We start from the raw sequence: 24,124 nt of genomic DNA on the forward strand, positions 1-24,124 counted from the left end.
ACTGCTGCACCTTTTTACTTTTTTTTTTAAATGTTATATATGTTAATAAGCGCTGTCATATGTCTATTTACTGTACAGTGAGAGAAAATAACCGAGTCAAATTACCTGTCTTGTTTCACCTGACTTGGCTAAATAAACATGATTCTGATTCTTTATTTCATTTTATTCTTCTGGTGAGTTGTGGGGCGTAGCCCTAGCGCCCTCTATTGGCCAGGCACCACTGGTGAGTACATTTCTATGTAAAACGTCATTATCAGAGAAAACTGAGTAAAAGGGTACATCATCATGGAGTACACATTTAATTACAAGCTTAAAATTCCAGTAAAGTAATAGTTTTTTGTGGCTGAAAGTATTATCGTTTTGACAAGGACTCCAGCTCTGCTATGACTCCAGCTCTACTGTCACAAATAACGATGCAAAGCTGATATCTGTTGTTGTTCTGGTACTTCCGCCAGTGACAAACATTCACGAACAGATGTCCACAGACGTTGTGAATTCACTTCTTTGTGTTGCCATCACAAACCCAGCCTGCGGGTGAGGGACATACGCCAAAGCCGATTATGAACCTGGGGGCGGGGCGGCAACGCTCTGTACTGCAATTCTATTGGTCACATTTGTTTAAATGACGTGTTAATCGACCAATTAAACGGGGGCCAAGATTCCTCCCTGTATATGACCTACAGTATCCACCTGTCAGCAGCGCTATTTTTTTCTCCTGAATTTGCCACGACTTTATAGCTTGTTTTTCTCTTTCGTTGGAAGAGAAAATGACGGACGTGATAAGCAGATAAGAAAGTCTGGTCTGTTATGGACGAAGTTTGGCACAGATTCTCCCGTATTTTGTGCCCCAGCCGGACTCACCGAATGACATTTCTTGCCACTAAGAGGATGGAGTTGCTGCTCCAGCGATGCCACAAAGAGGCAGTTTTAAACTCTTCATTTCGGTCCTTTCTACTCTTTACATGTTTGGTGAGATACTTTGTGAACTTTTATAAACATTTGCGCCGTCAAAAAAAAAAGAAAAGTGTTAAAGATTCTCCAGAAAGAAGTTGACGTTTAATAGTCTGTATCCTCTTACAGTTTTGTTATGCGGGATGTGATGCCATGCTGCACTGATAAATAGGACAGATTATAAATTGGTCACTGCGTGCGAGACCAGTACAATTATCTGTGAGAGACAGTGCCAAATAACAAGAGAGGATAAATACTGAATCCAGACCAGACATGGAAATCCTTTCAGAACCGAGCGCATAATTAAATTAGTTATTGCGTCCTTTCATTCAGACGTAAAATAATAAAGCTGTCAACCAAATGTTCACATAATATTAGATATAATTATAGACAGTACTCGAGTTGAGGGGGGATGGCATCCCCCCTGAAATAAAAACGGACAAAATCATCCCCCCTGTAAAACTGCAACCCCTTTCCGTCCCTTATGTCATTTCATCAATGAATGTGGTTTTACTGCTATTTCAACATTTAGAGTCATCACCAGAAAAATAACACCAGAAAAAAAACTTATTTGACAATTTTCACCTGTTAAAAGTACATTTTCACTTGAAATAAGTAGAAAAATCTGCCAGTGGGACAACATTTATCTTCTTATTCCAAGCAAAAAAATCTTGTTCCACTGGCAGATTTTTCTACTTATTTTAAGTGAAAATCTACTTGAAACAGGTGAAAATTGTTGTTTTTTCCAGTGATGAGTCTTGTTTTAAGTGTAATGAGATTTTTTTTTTCTAAAATGAGACATTTTAACTAGAAATAAGACAAATATTCTTGTTAAGATTGTGAGTTTTTGCAGTGATCCATTTTACTTATCCTGTGAAGGACAGAGTCATATTGATAAGTTCAGAAAACTGTTTTTTATTGTTGTGTTTTGATGTATTTGATGTAAGCCCAGTGGATATTTAAAGCTTACAGAAGGCTGCATTTAACTGCTGCTATGTCATTCCTGCAGTATTTCTGCAGGTGTTTTGGTCAGTGCTATTATTTGTAATATATTATATTATTTGTAATCAGCACAAATTATCTGTCCCCATATGATAAAATCCACCATCCCCCCTGATTTCTTTTCACAACTCGAGTACTGATTATAGATGTAATTACTGTTACTGATCTTCTTTCTGGTAAAAGTAGATTGTAAGTGGATTGAGATGGAGAAAAAACGAATCCTCTGCAGTAGTTGACAGAGCAGCAGCATCTTTAAGTCAGCATCCTACACAGCTAATAGTTTGCCTCTCATTTTAAACATATGTAGCTATTCAAAATATCCATTCAGCAAACATGTCAGCACTGCATTTATGTGCATCCCGTATATCAGTCCGTTGAAATTAGATGGTTTTCTGCCTGTATTTGCCCTGATATATGGTCCGATCTTCAACTAAGTCACAATAATAGATGAACAGAATGTGCTTAAGATGAAGAAATAAGCAATTATGGTCAACGGTAAAGCAATCAAACACTTAGTGAACACGTTGGGCAGGGAATTTCATGATGGGATGTGTTTTTTTCAGGGATACTGGAGGGACTAAACAGTTTTATTGATGTTATGTTGCAGATATCAACAGATGGGCTGTGACTGGGCCACTCCAGAAGACAAATGTTCTTTTTTAAAGCGGCCCTATTGTGTATTTACTACTAATTGTACATATGAAAGCAATACAGTGCGAAAGGAGACCTGGTAGTGAGCATGACAAGTGATTGGAGGGCAACTGTAAACAGTAAAACAAAACGGTGTAAACGTAAACTGGTAAGTTTAATAACAATGTTGAATTGTAAATTAAATACATTTTTATAATCGCCAGCAACCTAAAGATGGCTAGTTAACACGCTATTAAATTGCAACAATTTTTTTTAAAGTTATTTTTACCTTAAATAGATATATATTTCAAATTGCAATGATACAGGAGCAGACTATTATCCTTCCTTTAAACAAATGTTTTATTATTATTATTATTATTATTATTATTATTATTATTATTATTATTATTATAATTATCATTATTAGGGCCCGAGCACCTTCAGTGCGAAGGCCCTATTGTATCTGTAGGAATTTTTTTTCTTTCTTTCTTTTTTCTTCTGACGAAAGGAGGGCCTTTTTGCCCCCCTAAACGTGCCCAAAAAGTCACCAAATTTTGCATGCAAGTCAGGCCTGGCGAAAAATGTGATATTTAATGGTTTGCATTAATGGGCGTGGCAAAATGGCTCAACAGCGCCCCCCGGAAAACTTTGTGCCTCAAGCCCCAGAATGCGGTTTGTCGTACACGCACGAAAATCGGTACACACCTGTATCATGGCGCAACTGAAAGAAAAGTCTCTTGGCGTCATGCCCGAAACCGAACAGGAAGTCGGCCATTTTGAATTAGTTGTGTCATTTTGGCGAAATTTATGCCATTCCTTCGAAAGTTAATTCAGCCCGAACCGTAACGTGCACCCAGATGTGTTATACATAAAAATGTGCGTCTCCATCCTGCGACTACACGCATTACTTTTCTCTTTCAAAAGCGTTACCGTGGCGATGCTAGATGCCGAAAGGCGCGCCCACCCTTCATCTGGTTGGTTCAGACAGAAAAAACTTTGCGCCTCAAGCCCCACAATACGGTTTGATGTACATGAACGAAAATCGGTACACTCCTGTATCATGTCGCAACTAAAAGAAAAGTCTCTTGGCGCCATGGCCGAAACCGAACAGGAAGTCGGCCATTTTGAACATTCTGAATTAATTGCGTAATTTTGGAGCAATATATGCCATTCCTTCGAGAATTAATACGGCCCGAACCGTAACATGCACCCAGATGTGTTATACATCAAAATGTGCGTCTCCATCCTACGACTACACGCATTACTTTTCTCTTTCAAAAGTGTTACCGTGGCGACGCTAGACGCCAACAAGCGGACCCCCCCTTCATCTGATTGGTCCATATTTGATAGTTCCCCAAAAGGCACCAAATTTTGCATGCAAGGCAGGCCTGGCGATAAATTTGATATTTCATGGTTTGCATTAATGGGCGTGGCCTAACGGCTCAACAGCGCCCCCCGGAAAACTTTTATCTGCCATAACTTTTGAATGGTTTGACATAGGAAGTCGTGGGTGGTGTCATGGGACTTTGTACTGAGTTCTTAAGCTTCGTTGGCCTTAATTAGCCCTGCCCCTTCTTCTGATTGGTTGTCCCGATTTTCTGCTATAACTTTTGAATGGTTTGACATAGGAAGTCGTGGGTGGTGTCGTTTCTGATATGCTTATGGGGGGCGGTGGCCGTGAGTGCGAGGGCCCGTTCATCGCTGCTTGCAGCTTTAATTATTATTATTATTTTTTTTTTTTTTTTTTTTTTATTATTATTATGACAAAAACATAGCCTGAAAGTCTAGAGAGGGCCAACTTTGGGCCAAAATGCAAGGACCAGATGTTGATCAGAGTAATTCTAACATTCTAACTAACTCGGTTTTTCACAAAGTTTTTATAAACATATTTAAAGCCTGGTTTAAATAAACCCGCTGTGACGGGGGTTAATGTCTATTTCAACACATCAGCCGAATTTATATAAAGCAATCTTTTTTTTTAATAGCGAGGGTCTGCTGAAGGAGCTGGCAGCTTTGATTGACATGCGGTGGGCGTGTTCCCGTCAGCTTTGAGGACAACAGTCTATTTTACAGTTACTGTATACAGGATTGTGGCGCTATAGCTCAGACCCGAACCACTCAGGAGGTCACATGGTTCCGGTCTAGCGTTGATGTCAGTTGAGTGCCACTCAACACATATTCCGCAGCTAGGTGCTTTTGGAAAAAGAAAAAAAAAAGCAATAGATCACATGACCGATGCTCCATGGATTGTATTTTACAATCCATCGTAGCTGCATCACTTCTTTTTTCTCCAAACTACAGGTTGGGTCAGGGGTCAGAATTCCTCAAGAGTGTTTGTGTTAATCTTACGTTTAAAAAAAAATAATGGCGTATAGCACAATTTGCGTCATCACGCTAACTTTGACAATCCAAATAATTGTATTTCAGGAGAGCAAGTGAATTTTGAAGAGGTGCATCTTTCTTGAGATTCCTGGAGATGGATAGGGACTCTCCTGCTCTTAGAGACTTTGGTCACTCAGTCTACCATCAGTGAACTGCTTTGATCTGGCTTACCTTATGTCCCTTCAAGAAACGCAGTGATCGATTGGGAGCATAAGCCATTAAGATGCGGCTCAAGTACACAATAATGGAGCCAGCAAATGCTCAGTAAGAGGGCATTAGTGACTTGAACAGGTAGCCAGTGTAGCTCAATGAATAGCGGTGTGACATGAGCCTTTTTAGTGTTTATTAAAAACAAGATGCGCTGAAATGTTCTGGATGATCTGCAACGGTTTCACCTCAAAGACAGTAAGCGGTCCGGCCCCCTCAGGCAGCAAAACAATTACAAATCATGATACTCCCTCCGCCACACTTCACCTTCGGGCTGGATGTGTTTGATGTTGCTAAGCTGTGTGTTTTTGCCTCATACATGGTGCTGAGTATTCTTCCCTAACAATTCCATTTCTGTCACATCCGTCCCTAAAACATTTTCTCAGCTGCTGCCTTCCAAGGTGCTCTTAGGCCAGGGGTCGGCAACCCGCGGCTCTAGAGCCGCAAGCGGCTCTTTAGCGCCGCCCTAGTGGCTCCTGGAGCTTTTTCAAAAATGTTTGACCTTTTTTTCCCTTTTTTTCTTCTTTTTTCTTTTTTCCTTTTCATTTTCTTTTTTCTTATTTTTTTCTGCTTCTTTTTTTCTCTTTTTTCTTCCTTTTTCCTTTCCTTTTTAATCTCGACAATTTGACTTTTTTCTCAAAATTTTGACTTTTTTCTCGACATTTTGACTTTTTTTCTCAAAATCTTGACTTTTTTTTCGACATTTTGTCTTTTTTCTCGAAATTCTGACTTTTTTCTCGACATTTTGACTTTTTTTCTCAAAATCTTGACTTTTATTTCGACATTTTGTCTTTTTTCTCGAAATTTTGACTTTTTTCTCGACATTTCGACTTTTTTCTCAATATTTTGACTTTTTTCTCAAAATTGTGACTTTTTTCTCAACATTTTGACTTTTTTCTCGACATTTTGACTTTTTTCTCAAGATTGTATTTCAACATTAATCTTGACATTTTGACTTTTTTTCTCGAAATCTTGACTTTTTTTTCGGCATTTTGTCTTTTTTCTCGAAATTTTGACTTTTTTCTCGACATTTTGACTTTTTTTCTCGAAATCTTGACTTTTTTTTTCGACATTTTGTCTTTTTTCTCGAAATTTTGACTTTTTTCTCGACATTTCGACTTTTTTCTCAATATTTTGACTTTTTTCTCAAAATTGTGACTTTTTTCTCAACATTTTGACTTTTTTCTCGACATTTCGACTTTTTTCTCAACATTTTGACTTTTTTCTCGAAGTACATAATGAAAAAAAAAATCCTCCCCCAGCATGTGTTGCCTTCATTCTAAGGTTTATACAATACTTTTCATTTTTTGCGGCTCCAGACATATTTGTTTTTTGCCTTTTTGGTCCAATATGGCTCTTTCAACATTTGGGTTGCCGACCCCTGTCTTAGGCCAACTTCAGGCACCCTGTTATTGGAGAGAAGCAGCTTCCTCCTTAGTGTCCAGCTGCAGACAACCTTTCTGGTAAATGGTTTACAGTAGATATGGTAGACTCACTTTACCTCATTGATGAGTGTGTGCTGTGTATTTGCAGTCATCTTTCCTGGATACCCTCTTCTAAGGAGAGACAGTGTGTCCGTGTGTGTATTCATTTCCAGCCTTATGGTAGAGGAACAAGCAGATCAACCGCTCTTGATTGTTTGTCTTCAGAGAGATACTGTATTTTTAATGAGGAATGGTTCACATCAGCAAATCGTTTACATTTTAAAATGGCTTGTGTTTTCAGTCAAAGTATCTCTTAAGAAGCCACACCTCCAACCCATTTCATTTATTGGACTCCAGTTGTACCAACTACAGACTCCAATTAGCTTTCATTGAAGTAAATGTCTACGGATTTACACGTTCCTGCTTCAGTGTGAATGCTTATAGGGTGAGTCCTAAATTATCAGTGTAAGCATTTCGTCTCTGTCTATTAATTTGACTTAATTTGAAAGAAGGTCATCACACATTATGGCACATATATCCTTAAGTTCAAGAGGTTCACATACTTCTTCTTGCCACTCTAGATTTGCCATTCTCTAACGCAGGCTGAGCAAAATTGAAAACTAGATGCGATTCTTGAACAGAATCACAGGCTAGCCGTGTTTTTTGTACTCATTGGCAGGATGGAAAAGACCTTGGAGAAGTTGGAAGCTGGGCTTGGCAGGAATGGATCACAAATTCATCTGTTTGGAGTCACCATTGAGATGAACCAGAAAGACTTTAAGGCAGACGAAAAATTGCTGGAGTTGGTCTGATCCAAATGCAATTGTTGATACTACAATAAGCCCATGACAGAGTGGTTTGGCAGACCGGTCTAGTCACAATCTCCCTGAATGAATTAAAACAAGACCCTCTTCTTCCCAATAGTCCTCCCTTGCCCTCATGACACCTGTGGACCTGTATCAGAAATATACAGAGCTGCCTGATAACATCCAGGACAATGGCTGAGGAGTAGATCTGGGACATAGCTCACATACTTACTTACTCAAATAAACACACACACGGACATAATGATGAATACACCTCCCCCATTATTCAACGCCTTCCCTGGATTCCCCTTCCAACACAGCCACCATGTTGGAGAGCCGTGCCATGAAGGCCGCGGTGCTCACTTGGATGGCCTGTGCCGGGAACCCCCTCCCTCCACCCTCTTCCCCCTCCACACATGCAAGTCTTCGTTATAATGTTGTTAAAATTTATATACCTATTATATATATATATCTAATATTCTAATATTCACCGTAATCCATTAAATAAAATTATTACATTGATTATTATTAATTAATTATTATTAATTATTACATTGAGCAGCAAAATAATTGGACAGAAGCAGGAATCACTGATCAGCATCTATAACAGAAGGACTAAACGAAAGGGACAACAAATAGCCTCAGACATCACACACTCACTCTACAGTCAGTATAAGGTCCTCCCTTCAGGTCACAGATACAGATCACTACAATTCAGGACAAACAGAGCCATGTCAAGCTTCGTGCCCTCATCAATCAGACTCATAAACAGCTGATCTTACCTATTCATTTTTGTACCCGCTTTTATACATATTTTTAAAAAATCATTGTATTTATCACGCACTTAACGGGGGACTTATATTTTTTATCTCTCTTTCTCTCGTATTTTATTTATGCTATGGTTTTACAGCATCTAAGTCCAGCAGTATTTGTGATTGCCCAATGTATGTTGCTTTATATTGATTGTTTGGTTTGTTTCTGTACTGTCCTGTTGCATATGTTATCTGTACACGCACTGATGCTGATGCTTTTCCACAAATGAAGTTCCTAACGGATAAATAAAGTTATTTATTATATATATATATATATATATATATATATATATTGTACATCTATTTAACCTATGCCCCCTCTAGTTTTTGGTGATGTTCGTGTCCCTATACCCTGGGCTGTGGTCCATCGGAGTCCATCTTCATACAGCCTTCACAGGCAGCTATGTTCCAGGCCACCACTCTCTCCTTCTCATCAACAGCCCGAATGAGCAGGCAGCGAGGGACATTGCCAGGTACAGGAGTGAGTGGTCACTCAGTGTTTTGTTTTAAATAACTGTTGCCTCTTTTTTCTCGTAGACTAAAAACTACACAACTACCAGCCAGTTAGTTTGGCTTACAGCCCAGTTGAGGGTTAACTATTCCTCCAACCTAGTTCGTGATTAAAAGATTTGGCTTTGGCTGATGAGTTTCATCTCACAAATCTGTCAAAGTGATTAATGCAATGCAGTTAAATAAGACCACTCAGTGTGAGTTTGACTTTTCTGTCTGTATGGAGAAGATACAATTATGTCAAACCTACAAGTGGAGTCGAGAGCCATGTTTGGACTCTCTTATCGTTTGTTGGCTTTTAGCTGCATGCTAATGAGCGCCATCTATTAGCCACTTGTCAAGAAAGTAGCCAGAGTGGTTTCAAGTTATGTAAATCACCTCCTTAAAGAGCGTCTGGCTTCAGGGAGAGACAGAGGTTGTAATGAATTATGATTTTCTCTGAGGAGTAGCAGAAAAGAAAGTTTGGCATCACTTTCTGGACGTCCATCATAAAAGAAGAAAAAAAAATCTTTTTCCCCGGATGAAAGCTACATTTAAAAAAGTTCAGTTTGATGCAATAGAAGAAAGTTTGTGACTCGGGTTCTGTTTTTATGTCCTTTGCCACATTTGTCTATGTTTATTTCCACTCTACCATTCTGTTTCTTCGTTATCTCTCAGATCTGTCATGGAAAGACGTCTGGCGGCCAGTATTAACATTCTCCCCCGGACCGCCACAATGTAAATTATACTTGACTCCTACACTCAAACATATCTCAGACACAATCACAAGGATGCAATCACAAGAACTGGTTTACTTAGCATATTCCTCACACGTGCAGTGGAATGAATGCTAAAACAAAATAAACTCCTTTTACTACTTTAATCTCTAAGAGACAGCACTGTACGGCCTACATGTGAAATTCATTAGCTCTCCGTTGAGCTGCGTTTAGCCTATGAAAGAGTCATGCTCTTATGCATGAGTTAGTTTTCTGTTAATGCATAACTATAAACAAGGACGAAGGATTAAAAAGAACCCACGGGACAAACATTATCTGTATTTAAAATTATGCAATGTTACCCATGTTAACCAAATAGAGGTTTAGACTAAAATGACAGCATATGGTTGGTGCGAGGTGCATATGCATATGAAATCAAGACTGAAGTCCTCTTAAATTTCTTAGATGAAACAATTTGTACTGTTGTCCAAGAACAAAGTCCGTTTTAAAAAAAGGTATGGTAAACAATTTCTTGATGACCTCATGTCTTGATATTTGAACAAAACATTAACAAAACAAAATCCAGAGAGCTAGCCCCTTCCTCCCCTTACCTCCGGTGCTCCCTGAGGAACCCCCCCCCCCCCCCCCCATCATGAGCGTGAACACTTCCCCTGTCAGTGATCAGTTGTTACACACTTTGATAAGACAAAAGGCAAAGAAAAAAATAAGTCAAGGGGCTTCAGTAGGAATATAGATGTCATCAGTACATTCAATCACATTGGGAAATCCTAAAGTTGTTTAAGTCTCATAGGTGGGAGCAAGAATGCAGCTAAAAAAAAGAAAGTCACTGTAGATAAATAATGAATTATGTTTATGGAGGGGGTGTGACAGAGAGGAACTCCCCAACATCTGTGTGACGCAAAGCTTATTTACGCCGAATAAGAAAAAGTCTGTGTTTTAGAATAACCTGCAGACATTAATCCCTGAATGAATATAACATTGTTCTGGGTATGAAATATTTTTGGACACCTTACATTTTAAATACTATTATTAATATAAAATATTACTGTCTTTTAAATACTAGTAGCCAAGATGTCACTGCTTTGTTAATTTATTTTTATTTTACAGAAGTAAACGTTATGCACAAGTTCAGTTTTTCTGCGTTATGCTTTCTGGCTCTTTAGGTACTATTGGAAAGGTGAAATCCAGGATGCAAGTGAAATCTTACTGGTGAGTGTTTTTGTGTGATGAGTGGCCACTCTGAAATCTCAACAATCAGGTCTTGTTTCACCAAACCAATTATCTTTGCAGCTAGTGAAAACAAAGACCTCCAGGATCCAGGAAGTCGTGGATTATGTGAGGTGAGAGATCTTTCATGCATTATTCACTTTTTTTCCACATATTTTTCAAGCTCCTACAATGCAGAATTTTAAAATGCTATGTTTTTACTTTTTACTTATTCATTATTTTGGATATTTGTTAACTTAAAATCCAGTTTTGTTAGTTGTTTTATGCTCTTTGGTGTAAATATTTGCATACTATTTATAAGCTAATGTTTAATATTTATGTAAAAGTTAAGGTAACTTGGACTCAGAATCTCAAACATAAACCACAGTAGAAATAAAAGTTAGAAAGGTCTTCTGAAGGCAGAACAGTCATAAAAATGTGCTGTTGTCTTCTGTAGCTGGCAGTTCTGACAGGCAGGAAAGCTTCATGACAGAAGTTGTTATTGAGCCTTAAAAAAAAAGAGGCATCTTGGGCTGAAGAGACAAAACTTCATGACTGACAATTCATAAATCAGAGACAGAAACATAAGCTTTAGCAAATAATTAAAAGGTTAGACATGACTACGGCAGGACTGATGAAGTCAAGCACTGATGAAGAGGTAACAACAGGCATCAGGACGGAGGAGAAAGATGGATGGCAGGTGCAAGCAGGACCACCTTCAACACCAGGGAGTCAGCTTAAAACAACCATGTCCTCCCATAAACAAACTATACACAGAGGACCAGGACAAATCCTAACAATCTAACGTTGCCAGACAGCGGTGAATGCAGCCAGTAAGCTTTGTTGCAGTGTCACCATTATTCTTACAGGGTTGGAGACAGACTGTCAGCACAGAGGGGCCAGTGCGCCCTTTATGATCAAAGTAGTTAGAAGTTATAAACGGGTTTAACCACAATTGCTAAAAATGCTAAAACACTGGTTCCTTAGCTGCATACCTTAGTACAGGGGTCGGCAACCCAAAATGTTGAAAGAGCCGTATTGGACCAAAAACACAAAAAAACAAATATGTCTGGAGCCGCAAAAAATGAAAAGTCTTGTATAAGCCTTAGAATGAAGGCAACACATGCTGCATGTTTCTATATTAGTTATAACTGGGGAAAGATTTTTTTTTTCATTATGCACTTCGAGAAAAAAGTTGAAATGTCGAGAAAAAATTTAAATGTCAAGAAAAAAGTCGAAATGTCGAGATTAATGTTGAAGTACAATCTTGAGAAAAAAGTTGAAATGTCGAGAAAAAAGTCGAAATGTCAAGAATAAAGTCAAAATGTCGAGAAAAAAGTCGAAATGTTGAGAAAAAAGTCAAAATGTCGAGGAAATAGTCAAAATGTCGAGGAAATAGTCAAAATTTTGTAAAAAAAGTTGAAATGATGAGAAAAAAGTCAAAATTTCGAGATCAATGTTGAAGTAAAATCTCGAGAAAAATGTTAAAATGTCGAAAAAAAGTCAAAATTTCGAGAAAAAAGTCGAAATGTCAAGATTAAAAGGGAAAGGAAAAAGGAAGAAAAAAGAGGAAAAAAACGGAAAAAAAAAAAAGAGCCGCGGGTTGCCGACCCCTGCCTTAGTACAATACTTGGGGAAAGAGGTTCAGTTTGGGAGTGCAACTTTACGGAAAAAAAAAAAGATGCTCGGTTTATCTATGAAACTGTATTTTGTACCGTCACCAAGGTCATAATCTGTGGGAAGTAACCAAAAGAATGAGAGAGGGGATACAAGCGGCTAGAATGAGTTTCCTCCATGGGGTGGCTGGACTCTCCCTGTCGAGTTGGAGCTGCCAGCAGAGGTAGGGAGATGTTCAGAGCACACCCTAAATAGATATCTGAACCACCTCAACTGGCTCCTTGTCCACCTCCCATGAGTCCTCCAGATGGGGGAGATTCACACCCTAGTCTCGAAAGGAGAGGAAACTGGTTTCAGCCACTTCTATCCGTCATCTTCCCGTCACTACCCTCAGCTCACAATCATCGGTCTGGGTCGGAACATAGACTAAAATACAGTTTTTCCTGTAAGCTTTTTCCTACAGCACATCACATCATTTACTGTACTTCACTTAAGAGCCAGAGGCAGCAAATACTGGATTAATAAAGTAAATCTGTTTTTACTAGGATGATTATGAATGGCAAAAACAAAAAAAAAAACTGTGTTAATCACAGTCTTGAGGCTTTCGATAATGAAAGACTTGTTAACTTTCATCAAATCACTCCAAAACTTTTCCCAACCAGAGTTTTCTTTTTCTGTATTGTCGAGCATCATTTACAACTTTGTTTTAATATGTATAGTTTTTGCATTTGGCATATTCTGGCAGAAATCAAAGAGAACCTTTTTGAGTGATTTAACACAAAAGTAGGGAAAATAGTTAATTTGGACACATATGAGGTTCTCCCTTGAACATCTGAACAGATTTTTTTTGGATCATGACATGTTCTGTGGCTCTCTTCAAGGTCTGTTCATCCCTACGCAAACCCAGAAGTCCTCAGTTTCCCAGTGGAGAATGGCAATCTGGCATACATGAAGTGGATGGATGAAGCTATTCCGGATGACTGAGCCCTCATTTAAAAATCAGAGCCAATCTCAGCATGGAGCGCAGCCGAGCAGGAAGACTGAGCCATGTCTGCACATGTTTGTTGAAACTCCTGGATCAAAGTTTGTTCAAAGTTAACATGGCTCATTTTATTAGTCAACCATCGTCACCAGAAATTAGTTTTTTTTTTTATATATATTTTTATCCCAGATTTTTTCCTCACCCAGTGCTCCTACCTAAGTGACAGTCCTGGGCATTGCCATCCTCTACCAACCCCGGGAGGGTCCTGCACTGAGCCCAGGTCTCCTCCTTAACCTGAGGAGTGAGCAGGCCGCATCTTTTCACCAGGCAGGGTGGGGCTTCTCCGGCCGGACGTAGCGCGTGGAAGGATCACGTTATTCCGGCTAGATCCTCCCCACCCCATCTGGCGCCCTGGTTGGCCAGAGGGGGCATGTATAGCCCAGGACTGTGTGCATGTTTTTGTGAGGGTAGCTCACATTAGCTACCCAAGGGAACACGGGGAGAACATGCAAACTCCACACAGAAAGATCCTTTCGCCAACCCCACCCAGGGTGTGGGCACCGAAGTCATGGGGGAACTAACACGCACTTCAGCGCCCACAGCGTCCCCGACGGGAATGGAACCCTTCTTGCTGTGAGACGGCTGCACTACCTGCTGCGCCACCGTGCCACCAGAAATTCGTTTTTAAAGTAACATTCAATTACAGTGTACCACCTGTTTTGAAAAAAAAAAATCTCATACTGGGACAAGTGAAGTAAAGTGTTTATACACTGTTATTTCCCCTTAAGAATTTTGAGGATTAATAAAGTTGAACTGAATTTAACCAAAGTTTCATGTGACCCAACACATCACTTAACTTCAAATATTTTAAATCAAATATTGTTCTAATTATTGGTGTAAGATGAAATGTTTGTTGGTAAGGAGATAAATAAATGATATTCTTGTAAACTCGATTTTTATTGAAATTGAATGACACTAGTAGTAGTGTCATTCAAGTAGTAGTAGTAGTAACATTGTTGCGCTGCCTGAAGGAGGCCGTGTAAGCCAAAGCCTAAATGTTCTCTCTGAAATCCACTGCAGGAGCTGAGATTTTTCAGTCCATGTGAAGTAAACAATGTTTCCACAATAACATCTCTAAAAAAAAATAATATTCAGCAGGTTTGCAGTGTCAGCATCACACTAATTTAGGTTCATTCACATATGTATTTGATGTACTTTCTTTTAAAAGATAGTGAATGCTTTCTGCCAAATAGAAAAATAGTGTATAGGTTTTGTTTTTTTGCACATGTGGAGGTTGTTACAATTTATAAGATGTTCTTAAAAGGGTTAATAACTATACAACATCTGCCACTGATTAAAACAAATTACACTCTGATAATGCCAGATAAATAAAAGCTACATTTAATAAACTGATTCATAAACAAACATATGCAGAGATTTATGAAAGGATCACAGGTCACAGACTTGTTTCTCAAATGTATGATAACATATGCCTGTTAATATTATTGTCATATAATTTCCCAAAACAGCTTTTATATTGTTAATTCTAGCATATGGTCACTTTGTAAAGCAAATGAGGTTATGTCATGTCACAAAAATACAGGATAAGCCTGTGTGTGTATGAAGCATTTCTGGCATGAGGCCTCAACAAAGGAAATGCAGACGCGGGTTTGTTTGGGGTTGTGACCGTGGGGCCAAAATAATCCTCCCCGTCGAGTCCTGAGATCAAACCAGCTGGTGGGCTGATGTGAATTTGTGCTTGTGTGTGTGGTGACAGCCATTCCACCTGTCTGTGTGCTGTGATGGTGATTGTGCCTGTCTTGGAGATGTTCTTAGAGCCGATGCCCCTGGCTGTTTGCAATATTCAAACAGACCTGGAGCACTTTGGACAACTGTTGGGAAGGACTTCAAATCCAGCATCATCTGAATATGAATGTGAATGTGAATATCTGTGAATATCTGATTGGATTTCTCCTCCAGGACTTGACTCCTTTTGGCTTTGTTAGATTAAATATCATGTAGGTTTTCACACAACATTCCTACGTTTCATGCTCACTTGTCCTCATGAAAATTTCCAACTCCAGTGACTGGATACACCCTGTACTTCTGTTAGTTGGAATTACTACAAACAATTTTTCATCAGTATTTTGCGTCCTCTCCTGTTTCTACTTCAGTACAATTGTACCCATCCACACCAATGCAACTACATATTCAATTTGAGTTAAATGCTCACTAGATGATGCTATTGCAACACATTATTCACTCTACGGATAGTAAACCTTTACATGACATACTGAATCAATGAAAGCCTGTTGCATTTACAAATGTATAAACCACCTTAATACCCCGGCTGTTTTTTATCTTTGTAAATGTAAAAGAACAATAGCGTGTAGTGTAAAAATAATATAATTTTATATTTGCAGAAACAATTTTTCATCAATAATTTGCGTCCTTTCCTGTTTCTACTTCAGTACAATTGTACCCATCCACACCAATGCAGCTACATATTAAATTTGAGTATTCATGTGTACAGCCAATTGTTTGCCTTGGAGAGTAATGATGGATGATTAATAAAAAATCAATGTAAAGTGAAAACTGGAGCTCAAATTGCAATAGAGTACAAGTAGGCTTTTTAAGTATTGCAGTTTGAGTAAATGCTCACTAGATGATGCTATTGCAACACATTATTCACTCTACGGATAGTAAACCTTTACATGACATACTGAATCAATGAAAGCCTGTTGCATTTACAAATGTATAAACCACCTTAATACCCCGGCTGTTTTTTATCTTTGTAAATGTAAAAGAACAATGGCGTGTAGTGTAAAAATAATATAATTTTATATTTGAAGAAACAATTTTTCCTCAATATTTTGCGTCCTTGAAGCAGGGTGAAATGAAGCCTGATTCCCTTGTTATCTTAACATGTGATGCCCTGCCCCCCCATGCATGGGACAAGAAGGTGATGCTGCCTGCAGGACGACACGCAATTAGATATTTTTGTCCACTTCTCATAGTTGGAGTATGATTTCGCTCTGTGGGGGTAAAAAAAACAAAAATAACTGTTAGCAAAACATGTTTCCTACACATTTTCCAATTAAAAATGTCCAAAAACTTTTTCTGGAACTAGAATTATTTTGGAGACTTAGCCTGGTGTTCAAAATGATTAGGATTGTTAATAATCAGTTTCATTTGTAATACTTTTCAAGACCTGTGCAGGAACCCACCTGGCTAAGTAGTCATAATTTACACATTTTTGTCACCTTTACCTAGCTTTAAGGCCCTTTGGATTTTCAATTCTAATTTCAAAGCAATCAATAATTGCTGTGAGGCAGGAAAGTTGTCCATCATCACTGGTGGTCTCTCTGATGCATCTCTGTCAGGCCAGTGGATGAGGAAGCTGATTTATGCATACATAAGATCTAACTAAGTGACAACTTTGACGAGTGACATTATCTAATGTTAACATGATAATTTAACTTACCTGTGATGAAGTGTTTCCCACACACGTACACATTTGGACTAGCCGGGTCCCACGACTTGCCATTTTCATTCACTCTTCGTATCACCTGAAGCCATAACTCTTTGTTTCGCTCTCTTGAAGGGAGCAGAGAAAATCTTAAGTTTGGCTCTTTTAAGTTGTTCGACGAACAATAGACAACGCAGCAACTCTTCGGCATTGTGGAGTCTGCTTTGTTTTCACCGGAAAGGGGCCGTGGCCTTTTTAGTGACATATGGTTACTGTCTTCTATCGAGTCCTTGAGCTTCATTGGCCTGAATTAGCCCTACCCCTTCTTCTGATTGGTTCTCCCTATTTTCTGTTATAACTTTTGAATGGTTTGACATAGAGAGTCGTGGGTGGTGTAATCAGACTCGGTTTTGAGTCCTTGACCATAATTAGTGAAAATTAGCCCCGCCCCTTCTTCTGATCGGTTGTCCCTATTTTCTGCTATAACTTTTTAATGGTTTGACATAGAGAGTTGTGGGTGGTGTAATCGGACTCTGTATTAAGTCCTTGAGCTTCATTGGCCTGAATTAGCCCCGCCCCTTCTTCTGATTGGTTGTCCCTATTTTCTGCCATAACTTTTGAATGGTTTGACATAAAGACTCGTGGGTGTTGTCATTGGACATGGTTTTGAGTCCTTGACCATAATTGGTGCAAATTAGCCCCGCCCCTTCTTCTGATTGGTGAACATTTCATAGTTCCTTTTTTCTGCCATAACTTTTGAATGGTTTGACATAGAAAGTCGTGAGTGGTGTCAATTCTGATATGCTTATGGGGGGCGGTGGCCATTAGTGCGAGGGCCCGTTCATCGCTGCTTGCAGCTTTAATTATGGGCATGCCAAGTAGAGGCATGACCATATTGCAATCGTCCAGAATGGCCCAAAGGGCAATGTTGCTAGCATTTTGCTAACGAGCTAAAGTCGCACAAGTCCCACTGCGCACCATCGGGTGTACAGCATGACCCCGCTCTGATGTGGAAAAAAAAAATCTCCAAAAAATAAAGCACGCCCGAGAAAGCCTGAAAAATGAAGGCGATAAAATAGTATCTAGAAAAGGTTTCCCTTTTCTTATTATTCTTATTCCGCACTCTTTTTTCGTCCGTTAATACGGCCTGAACCGCAACGTGCACCCATGCATGGCATACATCGTTGTATGCGTCTCGATCGTGCCTCGATGGGCATTACTTTTCTCAGTCAAAAGTGTTACCGTGGCAACGCTAGATGCCAAAAGGCAAAAAGAAAATGCGAAAATTCGGACGCTTATTGCTCGGCCAAACTTTATCGTAGAGACATCGCTCAAACTTTCAAACACTCGACCCGATTGACAGTATAAAACTTTTAAAAACCTAAAACCTAACTTTTGAATGGTTTGACATAGAGAGTCGTGGGTGGTGACATCGGACTCTGTATTGAGTCCTTGACCTTCATTGGCCTGAATTAGCCCCGCCCCTTCTTCTGATTGGTTGACGCCTCTATCACACCGCACCTGGTAAAGTTTTGGAGGGCGGGGAATTGACCCCAAATCTATTTTGCTAGGCACCTTGTTAGAATCTACAATTACATAATGTGTTCCTATATTTTCATTAGCAGGTGGTCGTCCTTGATAAGCAGCAGAGAAGCGTCTAAGACTGCAGCTCTGCATCCTGTCCTGGATAGTCAGGGGGAGTGTCTAATAATAATCACATTGAGTTCTCTCTCTCTCTCTCACACACACACACACACACACACACACACACACACACACACACACACACACATAGATGAAGACAATGTTGGATCATGCTGGAGAGATCATGCTGGAGAGAAACACATTCAGAGGTAGGATAAATATATTACTGGTAGGATGTAATGCACAATGTAGTAATGGTCTGGATTCAAACTGTTCCTCCCAGGGGAGATGAAACGTGTTCATATAAATTGGTTTGCAGAGACAGATGACCTGCTTTCATATTAGAATTATTCATTAAATAAATAATAAATAAAGTATAAAGTAAAATAAAGTATATTAAATTACATTCCATCACAGGAGAATATTTTGGAGTATTTAAATAGCTTGAGAATATGTTTTTACATTTAATAGGCTTTCACATAACACAGGTCCATTTGTCAATGTCAAGGCACCTACATTTTTGCTTGCCAGAGAGGGAGATCTTTTCAGGAATTTTTCAAACAGATCAGCTAAGTATAAAAATCCTCGTGTGAAACAAAAAAGTCTCGACTTATGAATTTCCCCAGTAACCTCAGTGTACTGTATGATAATAAATCTTTGTCAAATGTTGGCCTAACTATGATTAACTACTTTTATTTTGGGGGGGGGGGGGTAGAGTTCAATTTCACTAGCCACACCCAGGCCTGATTACTCCTCCACCTGTAAAATCAAGAACATAAAGTAGGCTACTAAAAGATCTCAAAAAACAACACATCACATCACACAGTGAGAGCCTTTACCTTGTGTGGCCATCCTGCCAAAAGTTACTCCAGCCCTGCCCCCAGCCTCAGCAACCTCGGTACCAGGAGCAATTTAAGAGTGCCAGAGACAGGATAGTCTATAATGGGAAAAACAAGCAAAACAGGAAAAGTAAGTACACATATGAACACATTAATGGTACACACCTGTATCATGTCGCAACTTAAAGAAAAGTCTCTTGGCGCCATGGCCGAAACCGAACAGGAAGTCAGCCATTTTGAATTAATTGTGTAATTTTGGCGCAATTTATGCCATTCCTTCTGCAATTAATACGGCCCGAACCGTAACGTGCACCCAGATGTGTTATACCTCAAAATGTGCATCTCCATCTTGCGACTACGTGCTTTACTTTTCTCTTTCAAAAGTGTTACCGTGGCGACGCTAGACACCAAAAAGCGCGCCTCCCATTCATCTGATTGGTCCATATTTGATAGTTCTCCAAAAGTCACCAAATTTTGCATGCAAGCCAGGCCTGGCCATAAATGTGATGTTTCATGGTTTGCATTAATGGGCGTGGCCTAACGGCTCAACAGCGCCCCCTTGAATACTTTTCTCTGCCATAACTTTTGAAAGGTTTGACATAAAGAGTCGTGGGTGGTGTCATGGGACTCGGTATTGAGTCCTTGAGCTTCATTGGCCTGAATTAGCCCTGCCCCTTCTTCTGATTGGTTGTCCCGATTTTCTGCTATAACTTTGAATGGTTTGACATAGAGAGTCGTGGGTGGTGTCATCAGATTCTGTATTGAGTCCTTGACCTTCATTGGCCTGAATTAGCCCCGCCCCTTCTTCTGATTGGTTGTCCCATTTTTCTGCTATAACTTTTGAATGGTTTGACATAGGAAGTCGTGGGTGGTGTCATTTCTGATATGCTTATGGGGGCGGTGGCCGTGAGTGCGAGGGCCCGTTCATCAGTGCTTGCAGCTTTAATTATATTTATTATTATCGCGCTTTCATCCGCGATCTGGTCGGAAGCGCGCAGCGCAGTGGCCACGCACAGCACCGAGAGCCGGCAGAGACCGACTAGGATTGAACCTTCAGAAATAGAAGGGACGTCCCGATTTCAGCCGCAAAATCTGCCTGCATTGGGCAGTTTAACCGAACCGCAGCCGTCGCGGAGCAGGCGGGGGGCAGAGGATGAGGAGCTACATTTAAGGACCGTCGGAATTCTGGAAATGCCGATTATTTTTCCTGGTGCGTTCAGGGACAATTGGAATTTACTGTATTTGGCGAGAATTGACCATTGCTTTATTGTATTGGTTCAAAATTATTTAAAGAGGTATCGTGCACCTATGTGTGTTATACATCAAAATGTGCGTCTCCATCCTGCGATAACACGCATACATTTTCTCAGTCAAAAGCGTTACCAAGGCGACGATAGACGCCAAAAAGCGCGCCCCCCCTTCATCTGATTGGTCCATACAGATCAAACTTCGTGCCTCAAGCCCCACCATACGGTTTGACGTACATGCACGAAAATCGGTACACACCTGTATCATGTCGCAACTTAAAGAAAAGTCTCTTGGCGCCATGGCCGAAACCGAACAGGAAGTCGGCCATTTTGAATTAATCGTGTGTTGTTTGCGCAATTTATGCCATTTCTTCGGCCGCTTCTTCGCCCAAACCGTAACGTGCACCCAGGTGTGTTATACATCAAAATGTGCGTCTCAATCCTGCGACAAGGCGCATTACTTTTCTCGGTCAAAAGCGTTACCGTGGGCCGCTCGGTGGCGCAGTGGGTTAAGCAGCGGGCCATATACTGAGGCTACAGTCCTCCTCCTGCAGCGGTCGCGGGTTCGAATCCAGCCCGCGCACCTTTGCTGCGTGTCTTCCCCGTTCTCTCTCTCTACCCCTTTCCAGTCTGCATCTCCAATAAAGGGCCACTAGAGCCCAAAAAACCTTTAAAAAAAAAAAAAAAAAAGCGTTACCGTGGCAACGATAGACGCCAAAAAGCGCGCCCCGCCTTCATCTGATTGGTCCATATTTGATAGTTCCTACTTTCTGCCATAACTTTTGAATGGTTTGACATAAAGACTCGTGGGTGGTGTCATCGGACTCGGTATTGAGTACTTGACCTTCATTGGTGCAAATTAGCACCGCCCTTTCTTCTGCTTGGTCAATATTTGATAAATCCTATTTTCTGCTATAACTTTTGAATGGTATGACATACAGAGTCGTGGGTGGTGTCATCGGACTCCGTTTTGACTCCTTCACCTTAATTGGTGCAAATTAGCCCCGCCCCTTCTTCGGATTGGTCGATATGAGATAGTTCCGATTTTCTGCAATAACTTTTGAATGCTTGACATAAAGACTCGTGGGTGGTGTCATCGGGCATGGTTTTGAGTCCTTGAACATAATTGCTGCAAATTAGCCCCGCCCCTTCATCTAATTGGTCGATATCTGATAGTTCCTACTTTCTGCCATAACTTTTGAATGGTTTGAAATAGAGAGTCGTAGCTGGTGTCATCCGCTAAATGTCCTGTCCCGAAAAAGGCCTGAAGACATCTACATGCAAGTCATACAAGCGCTTCCACTGCAGCACGCCTGAACGTGCACAAGGGTGCGAGGGCCCGTTCATCGCTGCTTGCAGCTTTAATTCATAATGTGTTTATAACGTCTAATAAAAACTGAGATAAACATTTTCTATGTACTGTGAAAGGAAACTAGTGGCACTCAAGTCTGCATCAGAAGATGGATGAATTCTGTCCAAAATGCTCTAAGTGTGCTTTAAATCCTAATGCTTACTAATCTTCAACTGAATTTAAGTTAATTTTCCCACTGGAACGAACCAAGTGGACCAAAACTTCCAAAAGATGTGATCAAAATCAGACTCAGAACCAGTCATTGAAACTCTGGCATAGTCATCCTGGTGAAAATCCCCCTGAACTGAAAGATTAGACCTGCATAACTTTGTTCACTTAATTAAGTGTACATTTTTGGTTCTACGGCTTACAGAGTGAAGTAGTTCCAAATTTTGTAACACTAATGCAGTTCTGTTTTGCACCTTCAAACACGTCAATGCACGAAAACATCCACTCCTACTGTAGCTGCACTTCATTTTCATTTAAGAACTTTTGTTCACATGCGTGACACATGCTTTTTACTGACATTAAGGCGATCTATTTAATTATTTCCCCATAATGGAGGCAAATACAGTGTTGTGTTAATATGTTCACTACACTTAGGTCATCTTTGCTATACCATACACGGACATTATTTTGGCCAATCATCATCAAATTGCCTCAGAAGCAGTTCTCCTCATTCTGTGAAATAATTACTCTGAAGTAGGCTCGTTTTTAAAGAACCAAACAAACAAAACCTGTAACATCAGCTCTGAACAACAAATCCACCATAGTTCCTACAGTGCACATGCAAAAATCATGAGTACCTTCTCCAGTCCAGCTACAATCTGCAGGAACAGAGAGCATGACAGTCAAATGAAAACACTTTTACTAATCCCAATGTCTTAAATGTAAATGTAAGCAGCAAATAAAGAGTTTGGGGATGTCACTACCTTCCATCAAGCCTAGTATTTCAGTCTGACAGCAGGATTTGCTGCTTTCACACGTTAGTACTGCAACTATCTCCCACAAACATCCCACTCACAGCATTGTTCCATGGACCTGTGAAATTTCTCCTCCAGGATTATCACTTTCCCTCTAAAATTGTTATGAAACATCAAAATTCCCCAAACGGAAAACCCTTATGATTTATTGGGAACAACATTTCCCTTTAATAGTTCCCCATAAGAGAGCAGCAAAAGAAATAAAATAGTCGAGTGTAGATGACTGGCTCCTGGTGTTGTGTGAAAGATTGTATTTCTCAAAGTCAAGAATACCAGTCCTCCACTGCACCCACTGTTTTCTTCTGTAGTTGTTGGCACTATAACCACTGACATGATGTTGATTTTAAATCAGTCTGAAACAAGATGGACTGTGCAGATGATGTATAAAAGGAATTTAATTTGCTGAAAAAGAAGGGGAACAGGACTGGTGTTAGAAACAGGTGTAATTATTACAGTCTCCAACTTTTGTATGTGGGCCCCGTATTGGTTTAAAATTCGGCAACATTGTCCATGGTTGCCCTGCTTGTTTGCCCTTATGGACTCTGAAAAGGATCCACCTGGTTTTTAGGTGGTATACAGATTGTATATGCATGAGAATTGCGCAAAGGGTGATTTTATTTTATTAAATGCAACTTATCAAGTAAAATCAATCATCTATGTATGAAATCAGGGGATTTTCTTTTTTTGGATTGACAGCTGCTGGCTTGCAGCTAACTATCAGCACTTACACTACTTAGCATTTTTGGTACACTTGACATCTGAGCTGTGAAAAAAGACCAACAAGAACATCATCGACATCAACAATCATTTTCATTCCGATAATAAGGCTTATTGTGCTGTCAGTTGTTCTGATGGGAGTAACTCCCTCTTGTTTGGTTTTGAAGACTTCATTGGAGAATTTCACCTTCAAGACCACACCATTCAAGACCGTGGGGGCTGTCAGCTTTTCCGCATGAGACACCTAACTGGGCCAAGGCTATGCCAGCAACAGCTGACAGCTCTGTAGCTCTGAGAGTTAGACTAGAGCTCTAGGAGGACAGATCCAGTCAGAAGGAATGTAAAGTAATGTCATTCATCATCAAGCTAAGATAGATAACTTATGATGACTGCGGTTAGGCAGGCATGTTCCAGATGTTGCCAGGCCTGTTTTTTGTTCTTGTTTGCTCATTTCTGTATTAATTCGGGTGGGGGTGGGGGTTCAACTACCAGCACAAGATATCCAGCAAGACACAACACACAAACATTTTATGCAGCTTGATGATGGTACTCTTTTCAAAGCTCAGACCATACATGAGCCAATTGCAGCATTGAGGACTCAACCTGCAGTCTCCAGCTGCCATGTTTTT

At 40.0% G+C, this 24,124-nt stretch overlaps 1 protein-coding gene across 2 annotated transcripts; it reads left to right on the forward strand.

Moving 5' to 3' along the window:
• Positions 1 to 688: 688 nt before the first annotated feature.
• On the forward strand, positions 689 to 14,184 carry zgc:63972 (protein CutA homolog). Of its 2 annotated transcripts, XM_061733307.1 has the most exons (7): positions 689 to 969; positions 2,561 to 2,752; positions 8,539 to 8,687; positions 9,382 to 9,441; positions 10,604 to 10,649; positions 10,731 to 10,780; positions 13,145 to 14,184. In XM_061733307.1, the coding sequence occupies exons 2-7, from the start codon at positions 2,693 to 2,695 to the stop codon at positions 13,245 to 13,247; spliced, it is 468 nt and encodes a 155-aa protein (XP_061589291.1). In that variant the 5' UTR covers positions 689 to 969; positions 2,561 to 2,692; the 3' UTR covers positions 13,248 to 14,184. The 2 variants fall into 2 exon arrangements, with proteins under 2 accessions (XP_061589291.1, XP_061589290.1); XM_061733306.1 differs by lacking the exon at positions 2,561 to 2,752 and having other exon boundaries at positions 13,145 to 14,182.
• Positions 14,185 to 24,124: the final 9,940 nt, after the last annotated feature.

This window comes from Cololabis saira, chromosome 11, assembly GCF_033807715.1.
Source record: "Cololabis saira isolate AMF1-May2022 chromosome 11, fColSai1.1, whole genome shotgun sequence".
In the NCBI taxonomy this organism is placed as follows: Eukaryota; Metazoa; Chordata; class Actinopteri; order Beloniformes; family Belonidae; genus Cololabis; species Cololabis saira.

Coding starts and splice junctions, on each gene's coding strand:
- zgc:63972 (XM_061733306.1), top strand. CDS start 808: ATGGACGAAGTTTGGCACAGATTCTCCCGTATTTTGTGCCCCAGCCGG. Junction 970..8,538: donor TTCTACTCTTTACATGTTTG/GTGAGATACTTT, acceptor TGCCCCCTCTAG/TTTTTGGTGATGTTCGTGTC. Junction 9,442..10,603: donor CTCCCCCGGACCGCCACAAT/GTAAATTATACT, acceptor CTGGCTCTTTAG/GTACTATTGGAAAGGTGAAA.